The following is an 18,053-nucleotide window of genomic DNA, read 5'->3' on the forward strand; positions in this document are numbered from 1 at the left end:
TTGATTTGGAAGTATTAGAATTATTACTCTGCTTTTGAAGTAGAATGATAATTAAGGAGATTTGTTGGCCTATGTGACATAGCATTCACAGTTTGCAGAAGCCATGGAGAATAAAACTATATTAAACTATACTTTAATATGTGGCAAGTTACACTCTGGAAATGCATATATTTGTGTTTCCATGCAACTCTTTCCATGTCTTGAAATTTTTCACAAGGAGCTGTTGTAATATGTCTTCCTAATTATTTGCTTTCTGTGTGAAATTAATGAGTCTATCTTTGAACCTGTGTTTTTCAATTATGAACTGAAATAGTACTGACTGTTTTACTGTTTGATTAGCTGCTTATCTGTATAGCCCAGTCCTAATTTTGTTGAATCCAATGGAATAATTCCTCAGCAAACAAATTAGTTGGAAATAAGTAATAAGTTTCAGTAATATTTTTGTTACTGATTTTACTTATCAAAATACTGAACTGAAAAGATATTGAATAATTATTGCACCCCTAAAACAAAAAGTCCCAAAATATGTTATGTTAATTAAATATCCTAAACATAAAATACCCTTTCTAATTAACAGAAAAAATATATATACAATAATTAATACTTTTACAGATTTAATTCCATTGTCAAGCTTATTAAATCTGGATTGCGTAGTAATGCTTTATGACAGGGGTGTCAGACTCATTTTCATCGAGGGCCGCATCAGGATTGTGTTTGACCTCGTAGGGGGGATGGGTATGGCCAAGGTGGGCATGGCCAGCTGTGTCGGGGCGCCTGTGGCGGCCCAAGCACTCTGCCAGCGAAAACGGAGCTCAGGAGGGACGCATGCTCCACAACCAATTGCACTCCAATTCAGGTGACCCTGAGGGAAAAGATAAACCCTTAAGAGCTCTCAGAGACAGTGCTAACGACCAGATGACTGCAAAGAAAGATGATCTTCCATTCCCCCCAATCTGATCAGAACCCATTCTTCTGTCACCCTGAATATCCTGTCTATTGTCAGTACCAATCCCATCACTACATTACGTCACTTACAGTTCCTTCACCCCTTTTAAAAAAAATTATTGGTTACATTATAAGACATCTAATATCCTTTCTTTTTTACACATTTATGTGGGGTCTAATAGATCTGAAATTTGTTTTTAATGAGCTCACTCATAACTCATTGGAAGCGTATGTTCGCTTTTTTTTAATATATGGACCCATTTTTCCAGAATTCAATATTGTTCCAATTCTTCCTTTTACAAATCAAATATAACTGATGGTAAATTTAATTTCACCTCGTAATACTTCAGAAAATTGCATTCTTGGATTTCGTTAAAGTGTAGATAAACTCTCAGAGGTCCAATAGCATCTAAGCCATACTGCTTACTGGTAGTTAATACATACTTCAATTATATCAGTTTATTTCAAGCTAATATACAGTAAGTCAAACACAAAAGTAATATCTTTTAAAGAACTTATTAAAATCTGTGCCTTTAATGTACTAATTTCTTAGCCTAGGCATTTCAAAGGAGCATCATCTCTGCTATTTTCAAATTTAAATTATAAAAAGGACCTACTTATGTGATGTAGGATCAAAAATATAATTGTTTAGCAATTAATTACTAAGCATGGCTAACAGTTTTCAAACAAGTAACAATGATTACCAATTTAATATATTTGGCTTTTAAAAATTGCCAAGATTTCAAAGGTGTTCTATAGTTGCTCTTCAAACAGGCCCAAATAAGAGAGAAATCATATCTTACTTCCCCCAAATGTAAGTATTAAAATGAATCCTCAATGGTATGGTTGAAAATCTGATTGAAAGCTGCCATCCTCACAAGGTGAACACAATTTCGCCAGAGATACTCTTGGGTCTTTAACCTGCTATTTAAAAATCTCATTAAATCCTGCTTAAGATGTACATTACTCTTGATCCAAAACTTGTTTTAAAACAATCTTAAGTCCAACGATTTATTGGAAGTTTAACCGTCAAATTATATCTGTTGAAATTGCACCTGTACATTTGAACATAAATGGCTTACATAGTGTTTCCCCCCCTGTAAATACTGATTAAATTGCAGGCAATATTTCTAAGAGAAACTGATTCAGGATTTACAGTATATAGCTGAGCATTAGACTGTTTTAACTTTGCTAGCAAATTATAGTGTTCTCAATAAGTTGGAAAATAAAATTGAAGCCAGTTCTTAAGCAACAGACTTAAACAGCAGACTTTTTTTTTGCTTCGCAATAGGAATTGTATGCCCTGAAATTTTGCAGAAGAAAAGATCAAATTTGATGTTGCTTTTATGGATTCTTTTACCAGGATATCCGTAAATTCTTTGAAGTTGTAACTCCAGGAAAGAAACCTGAATGTGGCATTGTGAGAAAGGAGAAACCCCAGAATAAAGAGAGGAATTCAGGGGGAACGTCAACGCTGAAAGAAATCAAGGTGAGCATATAAAGTTTAGTTTAAAATATTTAAGAGTTTAGTAATGGCTTTCTGATCCTTTTTGCAGTGGTATCTTTTTCTGGAGTGCTTAATTTGCCAAGACTTTCCCTGATGGTTGGCTGGATCATTCTATACTTCAGAGATATTATGTTTCATGTGTTGCTGCCCTTAAATTAATTTTGTTGCTTTTCTCTGGCAGCTCCTTTATTGCGCTATATAAATCAAATGATTTGTGAGTTAGTGGAGGATCAATCAATCAGAATACAGTTGGAAGGGACCATAGAGGTCTTTTAGTCCACCCCCTTGCTCAAGGAAGAGACCCTAGACCAGAGGTGTCAAACTCAATTTCATTGCAGGCTGCATCAGGACTATGGTTGACCTTGGGGTTGACTGGGTGGGTGTGGCCAGCTTGATGCCACTCCCCCAAATGCTGGCATGTTTCTTCTTCACGTTGGGTAGACTGGGCCGAAGCCACGCTGTCCCGATATTTCCTCTTTGCATTGGTTAGACCAGGCCGAAGCAACGCGGGCCGGCCCTTTGCATTTTCCAGGGCAGCCCCGCAGGCCTAATCCAACCTGCAGGCCTTGTGTTTGACACCCCTGCCCTAGGCCATTTCATACAGGTGGCTGTCCAGTCTTTTCTCGAAAGCCTCCACTGATGCAGCCTGCAAAGTCAGTGATGAATTCTGCCAAGTAGGAGACTAAGCCCCCAGACCCAAAAGGTATGCCAACTCCGAGGGGCTGGAAGGAGAGCTCCTCTGACTGAGAAGTGGGCCCGATCCAGCTGGGCTGGAGCATCTGATGAAGCACCCCACATCCAGGGAGGATCCGATAATGGCATCCCCACCCCACACTGGGTGGAGGCGTGGCCAGGACCAGAGGCTGGGAAACCTTCTAAGGGCCCATCATATCACCTAACGTGTGCATGTGTGTCCCTCACCTTGGGGGACACAGGATGGGACAGTAGGCAGTGGGATTGAGTGGTGGTCGCTTGGTGTTTTAGGAGGAGTGCGAGACTTTCCTCTTGTGGCCCTCCAGCGGCCAATGGTGCTGGCGGCAGACTCGGACAGTGAGGAGGTTGGGGAGAACATGGGCCAGTCCTGGAGTCTGGGGAAGACTCTGACGAGTGCTCTGCTTCAGAAGCAGAGATGGGGCCAGGGCCATCCGACAGTTATCAGCTGTCTTCGGAGATCAGTGGGGCAGAAGAACAGCTGGAGCCTGTTCCTGATGTGCGGCATGCACAGAGCTGCCAGAAGAAGGGAACAGTTAACAAGGGTTGACTCGGGAGTAAAGCCATAGGTGGACAGTGAATGGCCCCTCCCATAGGGAATGAAGAGGAGCGAAAGGGGAGTGGCGTCTACAGGAGACAATTAGTTCAATTCATTAGGGTGAAGATCTGTTCCTGATATCTCGCCAAGTAATTGCTGCTACAGTGTGGCATTTGGAAGCTATTGGCCTGGCAACTCTTTCAGCCTGATAAAGGCCTGTGGTTGTGAAATCTCATGAAATCTCTTGCTGGGACTTTGCTAGAGAGGAATTCACCGTAAACTAAATAAAAGGGGTTCTATCAGGATGAGGAGTCGGCTTCATGATCTTGGAGAGCCTAGGTCAGAACACTTCCCAAGAGGCAGACCTAAGTCTCTTATTACGAAGACTTAGTTTAGAGTGAGGACAATGGATCCCATACAGGGTAAATGCATTGATTCATGCAGCGTTGTATCAATGAATGAATATCGACAGAATTGTTCTGATGAATAATTTATGTAGGTGAAAAATTCATCTCACGAAGAGGATATCAAGCGAAAACAGGTGAACAAGAAAAAAAGGATAATCTATGATTCAGGTAAGCCTTATAACTAACGTTCCAAATTTATTTTACGTCACTACAATGATTTCTGCTTGCTAAGGTTTTCCTGGAGAGACAACTGGAAAATCTCCATAGGTTTTTTCCAATAATTTTCGCTCATAAATTGCATAACATGTGTATCTAGAATTAAGGGATCTCTGGATTCACGATGAAATTACTCGCCTCACCTGAGATTGACCGGACAAAACTTCTATTTAAAGCCTTCTACGATGGCTTCAGATGGTTTGAGCTACAGCTTTCATTAGTGTCAGCCATCAGGGCTGTGAAATGATGGAAGATACTGCAAAAAAGAATACCTGGAGAGTATCAGTTTCAAACATAACATTAATATCACTGTTTTATTACATTGGACTTATTCCCATTCAGCTCACTGTCCTCCGTTTAACTGGCATATGTGATCCAAGAACTCTGAATTTTTTTTTTAATCTCTTGTACTTTTCAGTGATTCTGAAGTTTGATTTAGGGACCTTGATCATAAATGATTTAAATCATAAATGCTTGTTTGGATTTTGTCCATCTGCATGATCTAATATAGCAACAGGGTGCCTCTTCCTTGTTTTAGTGTGCCCATAGCTCCATAATACAGCATTAGGAAATTCCATGAATGGGGCGGATAAAAAAAAAAAAAGCACTTCTCCTGCAGTCATAATACAGAAACATTGGAACATTTCAAATATGAAAATAAACATTTTTAGATACGTACCAAATGAAGAAGTTTATGGTATTCAGTATTTCTGTTTGGATCCCTGTGAACGTTTCAGCACTGGAACATTAAAAGCATTGCATGAGTTGGATTACCGTGTGACCCTGAAAATAAGACCCTGTCATATATTTTTGCCACCAAAAAAAGGCCCCAGGTCTTATTTTCGGGGAATATCATCCACTGACTAACCTCACTTGTGTGCGTCACTCCCGGCCTCCTTTTTGCTGTCAGAGGCCTTCAGGAACTTCTTCTTCTGCAGCCAGCAAGGCTTTCCTGAAGGCCTCTGCAGCCGATAACTGAGCTCCGGATCGATCCAGAGCTTTGTTATCAGCTCCATAGGTCTTCAGGAAAGCCTTGCCAGCCTAGCTGGCTGCAGAAGAAATGGGCCAGCCAGGCAGGTGTCGGAGTGTGCGAGGCCTGGCTACACCTGTCCAAAGGTAAGTAGTAGGGCAGCTCTACCTCCCATCCCCACCCTAGCTTAATTTTTACCCATCCACTCTGGAGTGGGTGGGATCTGAATTAGGGCTTATATTGGGCGCATATGTAAAAATCAAACTAGGACTTACTTTCAGGGTAGGTTGTATTTTCGGGAAAGCAGTATTGAAGGTTAAGGCTTTGCATCCTCTTTTTCATCTAGGCTAGGCATAGAATTTATGGGAGTTAAAAGTGCAGATATCTTAAATTTGCCAAGGTTGGGAAATGCTGGTCAATCTAAAGTGGCCCTCTTATTTCTCTCAGAGTATTTTTACTTGTGGATGGATACATTAAAAAATAATAATGCTTTTTAATTCAGATTCTGAAGAGGAGGTACCATTAATCAAAAAATCTAAGCCGCCAGACAGAAAGTTATCTTCTAAACCTGCTAAGCTGCTAAAGACGGAGCCTGTGGTTTACGTTTCAGAAACAGGTAACCCCACTGTAAGATCTACTAATGTGCGAGATTTATGTTCCACTGGAAATATATTTTCCGGGTTCATTTAATTCGCTTATTTTCCAGGTTCGCTTATTGTAAAATGATGATTGAGGAAATTAAGTTTGCAGTATATTACAAACGTGGTGCAGAAATGGATTTACATGTGATGAGTATGTCTGTGGTCTTAGCTTGGCTTATTAATTACCTTCCTTATGGGTAGTACCATGTTTCCCCGATAGCTAATCACTCTTGGAATTTTGGAGACCTTTTTGTCGGAATGTCTGGAAATTTGTGCCAGTTTCCAAACCTTTGTAAGGCTGGAGGGTTTTATAACATAAAATAATAGGGTTAGAAGGGATCTTAGAGGTCTTCTAGTCCAAACTCCTGCTCAAACAGGAGTCTCCCTTTGTCTCCCTCCTTCTCTCCTCCTCTCTTTCTCTTTTCCCCCTCTCTTTTTCTCTGTTTCTCTCCCTCTTTCTCTTTCCTTCTCCCTCCCTCTCCTCTCTTTCCCCCTCTTTCTTTCTCCCTCTCTCCTTCTCTCTCTCTTTCTCCCTCTCTCCCTCCTTCTTTCTCCCCCTCTCTCCCTCCTTCTCTCCCCTGTATATATGTGTGTGTATGCTCATACACAAATACACACACACACATAGATATACTCGCACACACACACACACACACACACACACACACACACACAGATACACATAAATGTGTATATGTACACATACACACAGTGACTTGCAGTCACATGATTGCGATTTGCAGTCTGGATTTCTGGACATCCCAGTTTGTTTGTGGGTTGTAATGATGGAACCTTCCGCTGCCTTTTGGTCCTGTGATGTTTCAACTTCCATTCCTTAGTGGCATGTTCTGGATGGGTCTGGACATTCCTGGAGAACCATGGTCTTGTCCTGGGAAATCTTGCGCCTTGCACACGCGGGCAAGGATTGCGCACAAAGTTTGAAGACTATCCTCTCCAGTGTGCCGGGTGGCCCTTTCGTGCCTTCAAAGGGTGTGTGGGGAATTCTGTAACAACTCTGTTGTTCCTTGCTGATTGTGAAATTCATGAGGGCAAAGGTGCAGGATGAGGTTGCCTCCAAGTGGCCTCTTCTCTGCTGGCAAAATCTCAGCAAACTTTGAGTGCCTTTTCTCTGGGTTGGCCTTTGCAATCCCTTACATTCCAAGATTAAAAAAAAAGCCTCTTGGTCTGATGACCCTGAAGAACATATTGTTCCAAGGGCATTTTAATCTTAATGACGATCAAAGAGCCACCTATCTCAGGTAGATAAAGGCAGAAAGTTACTGTCACATTGTTTTTTTTTAATCAGCTCTGTAATGTCTTTTGTCTGAACTGTAAACAACCTTGAGCTCTTGGAAGTGGATTTCTACATAGGCACAAAAACTTGGGTCGAGGACAGTTGTGAAGTCAGCATATGTTTGCCGAGTAGTGATAAGAATGGATTACCTGTCAGTTAACAGCTTAATTCGACACACAGGCAGATTTCCCTCAGCAAATGTTTTGAAAAATTATAAATTTTTATTTTCCAACTGTCTGCCTGCTGCCAAGTCATGGACGGATGGTCCTCAACCTACAGCCTACAACAATCGAGCCCAAAATTTATGTTGCTGAGTGAGCCTTGCCCCCATTTTACAATCTTTCTTGCCGCCGTTGTTAAAGTGAATCTCTGCAGTTGTTAAAGTTAGTAACACAGTTGTTAAACAAATCTGGCTTCCTTGTGGGTTTTGCTTGTCAGAAGGTCGCAGGAGGGGATCATAGGACGCTGCTACCGTCGTAAGTGTGAAAAACGATCGTAAGTCACTTTTTCCAGGGCCATTTTAACTTTGAACGGTCCCTAAATGAACTGTTGTAAGTGGAGGACTACCTGTACAATTTATAACTTGGCCCTAACTGAAGTAAAGGAATCTATTCCAGGACATAATGATAGCTGATGGGAAGGGCTTGTGTTCTAGTGCTTGTTTTCACACACACAACGCTGAATCTAAAACAAGTTCAGGGCTTACAATGGGGATATTGTAAGTCTTCAAGAGTTTCCTAGAATTGTTTCTAGTCTTAATTTCCAAGGAACATGGTTCCTCTAACAGTAGTTCAATATGTTGCCTTGCAACAAATCAATTTATTTCAGTAAATTAGGCTTCTGTTCAAAGATTTGGCACATCAAGAAGCTGTAAGATGTTCAGAATTGGCTAAGTAGTTTGGAACGAGGTAGGCAAAATACACACACACAAACACGCATGCATACAGACATACATAATATATATATAATTTTTATATATAAATTTTTAAAAAGTATTGGAATTATTTCCCACTCCATTTCAGCTGTAATACCAGCTGCATTTTTTAAGGAAATGTCTTCTTTACATTTTATCCCTTTTGAACTTTTTTTTTTTTTAAATTACATTGCCTGTTCTTTTAAAAGTTGCTGGAAGGACTTAATCACAGTGCTGGCAAGTAAGATTTTAAAAATAAAATGTAATGATAGCAGGAGGCAGTGGTTAAACTTGCTGTCACAATGATTTGAAGGTCTATTCATATCCATTTTAAGTTTATTTCGAGTGAAAAATGGGACTAGAGGCCTGAATAGATTCAGAGGATCAATTTTATGTTTTTATTATAGCCTAGAGTTTGACACTTCCCTTTACCACGTTACTTGAATTACTCATGCTAGAATTACATGCAATTTTAACGTCGCTGCAGGAAAGCACAAAAGCCTCTTCGTATATCATTGACTAGAGGGGCAGTGATTGAACAGAAGTCTTAATAACATTTCAAGCTGGAACTGGAAATATTCACTTCCAGAACAAGAACGATTCCGCCGGGGACACTGACTGCCAGTTTTGAGCATTTATTTTTTGGTAAATACGGCCTTTTTAATAAAGATGTCACCAATGGCTGTACGCTTCTCTCTGAAGGGGCATAAATACTAAGCCCAAATATTTAATGGATCTCCATTTAAACTCCAAACAGGATGGCTTTCCCATTTTGAATTGTTAGGAATTCTTCTTTCAAGTCAGCTGCTAAAAATTAAATAATTTCCTGGAGGAGTTTTTTTTTCCCCCCCCTCCCCAATCAACTTTAAAAGCAGAATCTATTTGAACAAATAAAGGTGATCCTTTTGCAGAGGACAATTTACCCAGGAGAGTCTGAATGAGAGATTAAAAGATTTCTTTGTGAAATGTATAAATCCAATCAGTTGCTTTCACATCTCTCTTTTTTTTTTCCTTTTTTGGAAAACGTTGCAACCAGGTGGCCTTGCTGGGCATCTTGTTCCTGGAAAATCATTAATCCCTGCCCCTTCATTTTGGCTTTTGTTTTTTGTTTTTGTTTTGGCCTTCAGATGAAGATGAGGACTTTGTTAAGAAACCCCCTCCGAAAGTTAAACTGCTGGAAACGTCGGTGAAAATGATTCACAGAACGACGGGAACATCCCAGCCAGATTCCAAACCAAAAGTCAAAAATAAACCTTTATCTCCTGTAAAACTGACGCCCATATCCGTCCTGGATTACTTTGGGACTGGGAGCATCCAACAGTCGGAGAAAAAGCTGGTCTCAAGCAAACGAAAAGAAGTGAGTAAAGATGGGATATTCCTGGCTTCCCCGGGGCTGAGAGATATTATTTACGAGCCAGAAATTCTCCCAGTTCACACCTGGTTGTAAGCAGAATACAGGGAACCCTCCATTTACGACCCCAATGGAGCCCAACGTTGATGTTGCTAAGCGAAATGTTTGTTAAGTGAGCTTTGCCTCTACCCTGTTTTACGACTTTTCTTGCCCCAGTCGTTAAGTGAGTCACTGCAGTTAAGTTAGTCACCTAGTTGTTAAATGAATCTGGCTTTCCCCATGGGCTTTGCTCTCCGGAAGGTCACAAAAGGAGATCACGTGACCCCCGGCACACTGCATCCGTCATAAATATGAGTCCGTTGCCAAGGATCTGGATTTTGACCACACGACCAGTGTGACAATTGGTCATCGGCCGCTTTTTTCAGTGCCTTTGTAACTTTGAGCGGTCTCTAAATGAACTGTTGTATGTTGAGGACTACCTATAGAGATGACAATATTCTGATCCGGTTACATTAGACCTTGGTTCTTATCATCTGAAACAGAGGTGGGTATTCAGCAGGTTCGGACCAGTTCTGGAGAACCGGTAGCAGAAATTTTGAGTAGTTCAGAGAACCGGCCAATGCCACCTCTGACTGGCCTCGCCCCCATCTAGTCTCCGCCTCCCTAGTCCCAGCTGATTGGCTGGGTCTTCTTTGGTTGCCCTGCAAGGAGAACGTATCTGGAAAGCAGGTTAATGGGGTGGGGAGGGAATGGAAATTTTGCAGTATCCTTCCCCTGCCACACCCACCAAGCCACGCCATGCCCACCAAGCCACGCCCACAGAACCGGTAGTAAAAAAATTTGAATCCCTCCACTGATCTGAACTTTGTAAATTTTTAACATCTTGACGTTCAATGTTTTGATCCTGTCATTGTTTTATTCTGTCATTTGTGGTATTGGAAGCCACCCAGAGTTGCTTAGCAGAGTTATATAAATTGAAGGAATGAATGAATGAACGAACATGAGAGCAGTAATTTGAAAATGTGTCTTTTAGAGAAGGCAAAACAGCAAGCCGGCCTTAAACTCTGATTACCTTAACTGCGTTACAAGAAGAATAAACATAAACATCGGACTAATCTCATTGTTCTTCTTTTTGGTGTGTTGTAGTCTTGGCAAAGCAAGGATCCCACCATCAACGATGAGGCTATTGCTAAAGAACTACAGCTGGAAGAGAATTCGCAGGTAACGTAGGGTAGAATTTACCTTGCTACTGAATGCACTGTTTCTGTTCAGTCTTGGCGTGCAATGCCCACCTTTCATTTCAGTCTCCATTTCTGCAGGATTCTTTTCAGAATCACGGTTTCCAAGAGTGATTTGGTGGAGCAGGGAAACTATTGTTTTGTTTTTGTTTTTTGTTTTAATTAAAATTCTTATTTCAGCTTTATTTGGCCAGCATCAAGCTGGGATTTTGTTCATAGGAGGCCGTCTTCCATTTGCAGATAGAACCGGCAACCAGTGCAGCTACCGGCAGAATAAGTGTAAATATGAAAGAAAAGAAGGAAAATATTGCTTTTCCCATCTTCCCTTTTTAGAACTTCCATACAAGGTAGTCCTCAACTTGCAACCATTCATTGAGTGACTGTTCGAAATGACGACAGCACTGGGGAAAAAAATGGACTTATAACCATTTTTCACACTTAATGACCATTGCACCTTTATCCCTGTGGTCACATGATCCAAATTCAGACGTTTGGCAACTCATATTTATGACAGTTGAAGTGTCCCTTGAGGATCAAAGTCAATGAGGAAGCCGCATTCACTAGCAACCCTGTTGGTAACAAGCAAGTGGTTCACTTAACAACTGTGGCAAGGGAAACTCTTGAACGGAGCAAAGTTCACTTAACAACTGCCTCTCTTAGTGACAGAAATTTTGGGCTGAAATGTGGTCGTTAGTTGGGGTCTACCTGTACTTGCTTTTTTTTTGAAAACAATTTTTATTGATTTTCTACAAACAAACAAGACAAACAAAACATTAAAACATCAACTCTCTTATGTACGTACAGTGTGTCGGTTGGTTCATCAGTTTTGTGCATTCATTTCGTAGTCTCAATTACAGTTATGTTACATAACAACTCATATTGTCAATCCAAACTTATATATCATAATATCACTATTAATAAATCATTTGACTATACTTTTAATCATTCATGCTTTATGAGATAACAATACTTTAAACAGTTTATTCTATAACAAATCATATAATCATACCAAATCTATCCTAAAAACACTTTATAGATATAATGTCAAATAACATAGGCAAAAGAAAAAAATAAAAGTATTCCTTGCTATCTAACTTTCTAAATATTCTTTTATCGTATTTTGTCATCTAGCCACTGTACTTGCTTTTTAAGTGGCTCCTTAGCCTGGTGACATTGATTTCCAACCAAAAAGAATTCCAGGGAGAATTAATAAAAAGTCTTCAGGAACAGTCTCCATTGTCAGCATCCACATTCTAGAGACATACCTGCAAGGGAGGAAGGGAGGAAATAGTTGTTAACATACACACAGTCAACAAGTGGGCGTAACTTGATAGGTAGCTTGATCCAGGCTGCAAAAGTAAAAGCAGATTAACAGGAGTTGGAAGGGACCTTGGAGGACTTCTAGTCCAACCCCACCAAGCAGGAGACCTTCTACCATTCCTGACAAATGGTTGCCTTCTTAAAGACCTCCAGTGATGGAGCACCCACAATTTCTAGTGGCAAGCCATTCCATAGGTTAGGCAGGTTCTAGGACAGGGGTGTCCAACCTTGGCAACTTTAAGACTTGTGGACTTCAACTCCCAGAGTTCCTCAGCCAGCTTTGCTGGCTGAGGAACTCTGGGAGTTGAAGTCCACAAGTCTTAAAGTTGCCAAGGTTGGACACCCTGTTCTAGGACATGATGATGAAATACCGGAAGTGACAAAATGGGCCTATTTTTGGCCTCGAGGCTGCAGAGGCTTCCCTCGAGCCTCTGGGAAGCTGAAAAAGGCCTCAAACGGGCCAAAAATCATCTGGGAGATGCGAACATGCCTAGTGCAGGTAAGGGGGTGGCGAGGGGGGGATCGCGCATGCATGCGCAGAGGGCGAGGGGGGGGGGCATGCGCATTGCCTTTTGTCTCCTGGCATGTGCCTGCATGCAGTTTTCGGCACAGGAGCCCAAAAAGGTTAGCCACCACTGTTCTAGGACAGGAGTCGCCAAACTTTTGGACCTCAGGGACCACCAAACTCATAATTTTAGATCCCAGGGACCACTAACTGGTTCTGTGGGCGTGGCCTAATTTGTGGGTGTGGCTTGGTGGTCATGTGACTGGCTGGGCATGGCTTGCATGTAAATATTATAAATATATATATATATATAAATATTGAATTTTTTTTATAAAAAAGAGCAACTTTTACCCAAAATTAGGCAAAGCAGGCAGGCAGATTGAGTTGCTCACAGAATCACAGATTCATTCAGAAATCCATCTGCCATTGGCTAGCTCAGTCTGTCACATAAAATTTGCTTGCAAGCAAACTCACAAAATTTACTCACAACATACCATGCATGTAAATATTGAATTTTTTATTTTAGAAAAAGAGCAACTTTTACCCAAAATCAGGCAAAGCAGGCAGATTGAGTTGCTCACAGAATCATAAAGTGATCTATCTATCTGCCATCGGCTAGCTCAGCCTCTCAAATTTGCTTGCTGTGAGTCTGCACTGAATTTGCTTGCAAGCAAACCTTCAGCGTCCTAAGGGAGGTTCGGCTGTACCAAAGATCTAAAGACTATCTAGAAAGCAAGAAATCCAACCATTTCCTGCTTTATAGCTAATCTAAATCTCCCGGCACAGCAGAACAGATGATGGTCGGAAAAAGGAAAAATAGCAATTTAGCAGGCAAGTTTGCTGGGTAAGGAGTGAGTGGGTGGGGAGGGTTCCTGTGGGCCATGTGGGCGGTGTAGCCTTGTGTTTCTGCGCAGCCTGGATTAATTGCTTTGGGGGGTCCTCTGGGGGTGTGATTTCTCTGCGGCCCACCAAAATTTTCTCACGGCCCACCGGTTGGCGACTGCTGTTCTAGAAGATTCTGCCATAACAAACACAACTAATAAGCAAGGAGCGGAGATTCTGATCACAAATTTAAGGCTTCTATACTAATTTTATTTTACTAATTCTTAAATTGAAACGTCTGTGATTGTTGCATGCTTGACTATGGTGTAGTACGTACAGGGGTGGGCAAACTTTTTGGCTCGGGGCCTCATTGACTTTTAAAATTTGACAGGCGGGCGGGTCAGCACAAGATACGATACATATAAAAAACTGCAAAATCTCCTCAAAATCAAGTCACTGCGCCTAATGCGCTACCTGGTGTCGAAATGCCTGTCATTACAAGTCAAAATCAAATGAATGCAATCATTCAATCATTCACATCAAACCTTAATTCTGTACCAATCTTCGGCGGGCCGGATTAAAAGACCAACGGGCCGGATGTGGCCTGCGGGCCGTAATTTGCCCACCCCTGGTGTAGTACCTGCGATACTGTACTTCATAAACATGAGGTCCTGGCAAAATATTGTCCTAAAATAATTAACTTGACTGTGGCCATAAACTTTTCATCAGTTTTGGGCTTTTGCTGTAGTGATCAGAACTGCAGTGGAAACTAGCTTTTTCTGAAACTTCGTTCTAGTAACTGTAAATTCTGTAAATTTGTGAGTAAACTCTCACGAATTTGGTAGCCTTACATGAGAATCATTGAAACTTTTAAGACAAATCCACAATGCTGCCTACAAGAAATAGACTTGATAATTGGGAAGTAATGTTGAAAGAAGTTGAAAGGAATATCGAAAGATATTGAAAATAATTTTTGATATTATCATGGATTAAAAAACACATGCATCTTTATCTTTCATCTTTATCTTTCATCCTGCTTCATGTTTATTGCTTGTGGAATGTTTATTCTGCCAGTAGAAGTTCCATCTGGTTGTCATTTCAAAAATAAGATACCATAAAGACAGAGCCATGTCATAAATAGTAATTCAAAAGTAGCAGAGAATTAGTCACCTAAAATGAGATGAATCACCATCTAAAAATAACTTCCCTTGCAAATCAAATTGACAAGTATTTGATCTGACCACACATTTATTTTAAAAAAGCAACATTAGGAAGACTTTAAACACGGTGATGATGATTTTAATAGTCAATGTTTTGAAATGCTTGCATTCCCCGTAATTCCTAAACCATCAGAAATTGGGAATGCCTGCTTAGTCACAGGTGGTTTCCAGATGAGAGATTATTGTAGTGTTTTTCTGCCTTCAATCACATTAACATCCCCTTGATATAAGTATATTTATGTAACCAGGCTTATTTGCAATTGAATTTATAAGCATGAGGGATTAGGGATAGCCGTAATGTCCAGAAATTATTATATCTGAGATGGTCCAAAATTGGAAACAATGTGACATCAGTATGGTTGAATTTCGCTTATGAATGCATCTCCTTTGGAGCAATTTGGGGCTTTGACAAATCAAATCAAGTAACTTTATTGCGGTCATTAAGAAAAGGGCTTTGATATAAATAGATTAGCTGCAAATGCATTGAAATAAGAGTTTGTAAAACTTGGCGGTTAATATGAGTCAGGGTTGGGTTAGAAAATGATCATTGCTTCCTAAGGATGAAGTGGTTTTATTTTTGTAAATAAGTTTCCCGGTTTTATATTATTGTAATGTATAATTTTATTTTCATATTGGTATTGTTTTCAATCCAATTGCGTCCTGGGGAAGAAGGTTGTTGCAATACAGCTTCAATTTTTCATAGGCATGAGATTAAAAAAAGTTATAGCACACAAGGAAAATAAATATTCTATATGCATTTCAGAATTAAAATGCTGGCAGAGTTGTCAGACTGTTAATTTGGAAAGATTAAATGCCTGGGTAGGTGTGTTTGAGAGGGAGAAAGAGAGGGAGGTGTTTGTGTATGGACATTTCTTTGTTTTCTACAATTAATGTTAGCCTGGCTTCAATTTAATACTAAAATAAGAAATATGAACGCTATCTGTTTAGCTGAATAACCTTCCTGCTTATGATGATACAGAAATAGAGCCTGTGGGATTTTTGCTAATAATGCTATATATCAGAATTGTGTGGGGAGGCAAGTTTTGATGTTATTCTTGGCTGAAGATTAGATTTGGGTAATGTTCCAAGCCCCACTAGGGGAAAATAAGTTAGCTTTCCTCAAAAATAATAATAATAATAATAATAACAGAATGTTGTATTGTGTTGAGGCAAAATGAAGAAAAAATGGACTCACGTTTCCTCACTGTGTTCAACTGAACCATTGAAAATCAGATCTGGTTTTATATTTGCAGCAGAAAATAACTGAATTTCAGAATTGGGTTAGTTTATTCATTTCAATGAAGGGTGTGTGGCCTTCATTCCATACCCCAATCACTTCCCAACACCACTAAACTTGAGTCTCTCTTGATTGATTCCTCCACCCAGTGTCTATAGTGTCTATAGAAAATAGTGCTGGACTTCAATTCCCAGAATTCCTGAGCCAAGCAGGAACCTGTTGAACGTAGTTGGCTGGCTGGGAGCTAAACACCACAGGTCATAAAAGGGCCACCGTCGCCCACTCCTCTTCTAGCCCAGGAGTCTTCAAACTTGGAAACTTTGAAGACTTCTGGACTTCAACTCCCAGAATTGCCCAGCCCAATTTTTGCACTCTTTGCAGCGGGAAAGACAATTGCACGAAGATGAAGAATTTGCACAAACATTGGCTATGTTGGATGAGACGCCCAGAAAGAAAAAGGTAAGTGGGAAATAATTATTTTATAAAGTCAATGGTTTTCTAATCTTAACTGCTGTATACTCTAACTTAGGGGTCTTCAACCTTGGCAACTTTAAGCCTGGAGGACTTCAACTCCCAGAATTCCCCAGCCAGCTTTGCTTAAAGTTGCCAAGGTTGGAGACCCCTGCTCTAACTGATGTGTGACATGCGATGAGTGAAGTTCAAACTTCAGGCTATTTACTCCTTCCCCTGAATTACTTCGTCCCACCAGGTCTGATGAACGAAGAGGCTTGCGCTTGGTTAAATCCTGTTACTTGCTCTGGATCATCTTAATAGGAGGAAAAACCCAATGTGACAAATTAAATGTTTTGCTTGGATGGTTTGGGGGTTGGTGGAAATCAAATATCATTTGGCTGGCCTCTTTGTAGAAGTGTTCTGAAATTGTTGCCAATGATAACTTCATCCCAACAATAGCAAAGCAAAACCAAGACACTAAGTCTGTTTATTGTCGTAGCTGCGAAAAGAAGAATTTCAACAGTCAAAATCGGGCGAAGCAGGAAAAAACAAACAAGCTCAGAAAGGTAATCCCTTTTTATTTTATTTTAAGGCTTTGTTAGGTTCTGTGTCCCCTTCACTTATCTTTAAAACCGTCGCTCTCTCCGTAGGGAAAGCTACCGCTTCCGCCTTAAATTCCCAACCTTATTCCGCAAAGGATCAGATTCATTCCAAAAGTGTTGGGGGGTTGAATCTTCACCCTGAATCTTCTGCTACGAAGGAAGAGGTGGACTGGGGGAATAAGAGGGGTTCACCCAAGGCTTCCTCCAGGTCAACGCCACTCAAGCAACAAGCAGAGGCTATCAAAACCGAAAATGGGACCTCAAAGGGGGAGAACCTCAGGAAAGGAACTCCAGCAGGAAAAACCATTTCGCCCAAAACCAAGACGCCGATAAAGGTGAAGGTTTCTCCCGAACAACCCAAGGTAGGTCTGAGAAGCATCCGGAGGAAAGATTTTGGTTGGCAGGTTAATTAATCATGAATGTCCTTGGTGCTCTCTGAGCTTGCTCTGGTATTTTTGCAGACATTTTATGACCCAACTAAGTAACCTCATCAGTGCCAGAAAGGAGGGATTTGGTGTTTATTTGTTTTTTTAATATTATATACACTCGCTTCTAGCACTGATGATGCTACCGTGTTTCTCACATAATAAGGCCGGGCCTTTTTTTTGAGCCCGAAAAACGGCTAGGCCGTCTTTTCGGGGTAACTTAATTTCCCCCTTTCATCCTCATCTAGAGCCCCCGCGGGCAGCCGCCACCAGCTGCTCCTAAGGGGCGATCATGGCGAGCGCAGAGAGCTCCCTACTCCCACCAAACACCTTTGCTGCAGACCCAAGACCTTTGGCATCTGCCGCTGTTGCTTTCCCTTCTGCCCATTCCACTGCCGTTTGGAGTGCCGTTGGAGCTGCTACCGCCGTTTGGAGCTGCCTCTGCCGTTTGGAGCTGCCTCTGCCGTTTGAAGCTGCCGCTTCCGCGTTTGGAGCACTACCGCTGTTTGAAGCACCACCGCCACTCCAAACACGGGCGGCAGCTCCAAACGTGACGGCACTCCAAAGGGGCGGCGGCTCCAAACGGCAGAGGCAGCTCCAAACACGGAAGCGGAGCCACCGCCGCCATTTGGAGCTGCCGCCGCTGTTTGGAGTACCATTGGAGCTGCCTCTGCCGTTTGGAGCTGCCTCTGCCGTTTGGAGCTGCTGCCGCCGTTTGGAGCCGCCGCCGCCGTTTGA

The 18,053-nt window shown here is 41.3% G+C and overlaps 1 protein-coding gene across 1 annotated transcript in view; it reads left to right on the forward strand.

The window, feature by feature from the left end:
- Nucleotides 1-18,053, forward strand: part of RFC1 (replication factor C subunit 1) — a 42,729-nt gene that overhangs the window by 3,018 nt on the left and 21,658 nt on the right. Inside the window, exons 2-9 of the mRNA XM_026675320.2 lie at nucleotides 2,309-2,434; nucleotides 4,201-4,276; nucleotides 5,797-5,910; nucleotides 9,270-9,499; nucleotides 10,640-10,714; nucleotides 16,217-16,294; nucleotides 16,788-16,854; nucleotides 16,939-17,252. Coding sequence (XP_026531105.2) covers nucleotides 2,309-2,434; nucleotides 4,201-4,276; nucleotides 5,797-5,910; nucleotides 9,270-9,499; nucleotides 10,640-10,714; nucleotides 16,217-16,294; nucleotides 16,788-16,854; nucleotides 16,939-17,252 — 1,080 coding nt within the window. The remainder of the gene's footprint in view (nucleotides 1-2,308; nucleotides 2,435-4,200; nucleotides 4,277-5,796; nucleotides 5,911-9,269; nucleotides 9,500-10,639; nucleotides 10,715-16,216; nucleotides 16,295-16,787; nucleotides 16,855-16,938; nucleotides 17,253-18,053) is intronic.

This window comes from Notechis scutatus, chromosome 4, assembly GCF_049901735.1.
Source record: "Notechis scutatus isolate UNSWTSFEM ecotype Mainland chromosome 4, rNotScu1.2, whole genome shotgun sequence".
In the NCBI taxonomy this organism is placed as follows: Eukaryota; Metazoa; Chordata; class Lepidosauria; order Squamata; family Elapidae; genus Notechis; species Notechis scutatus.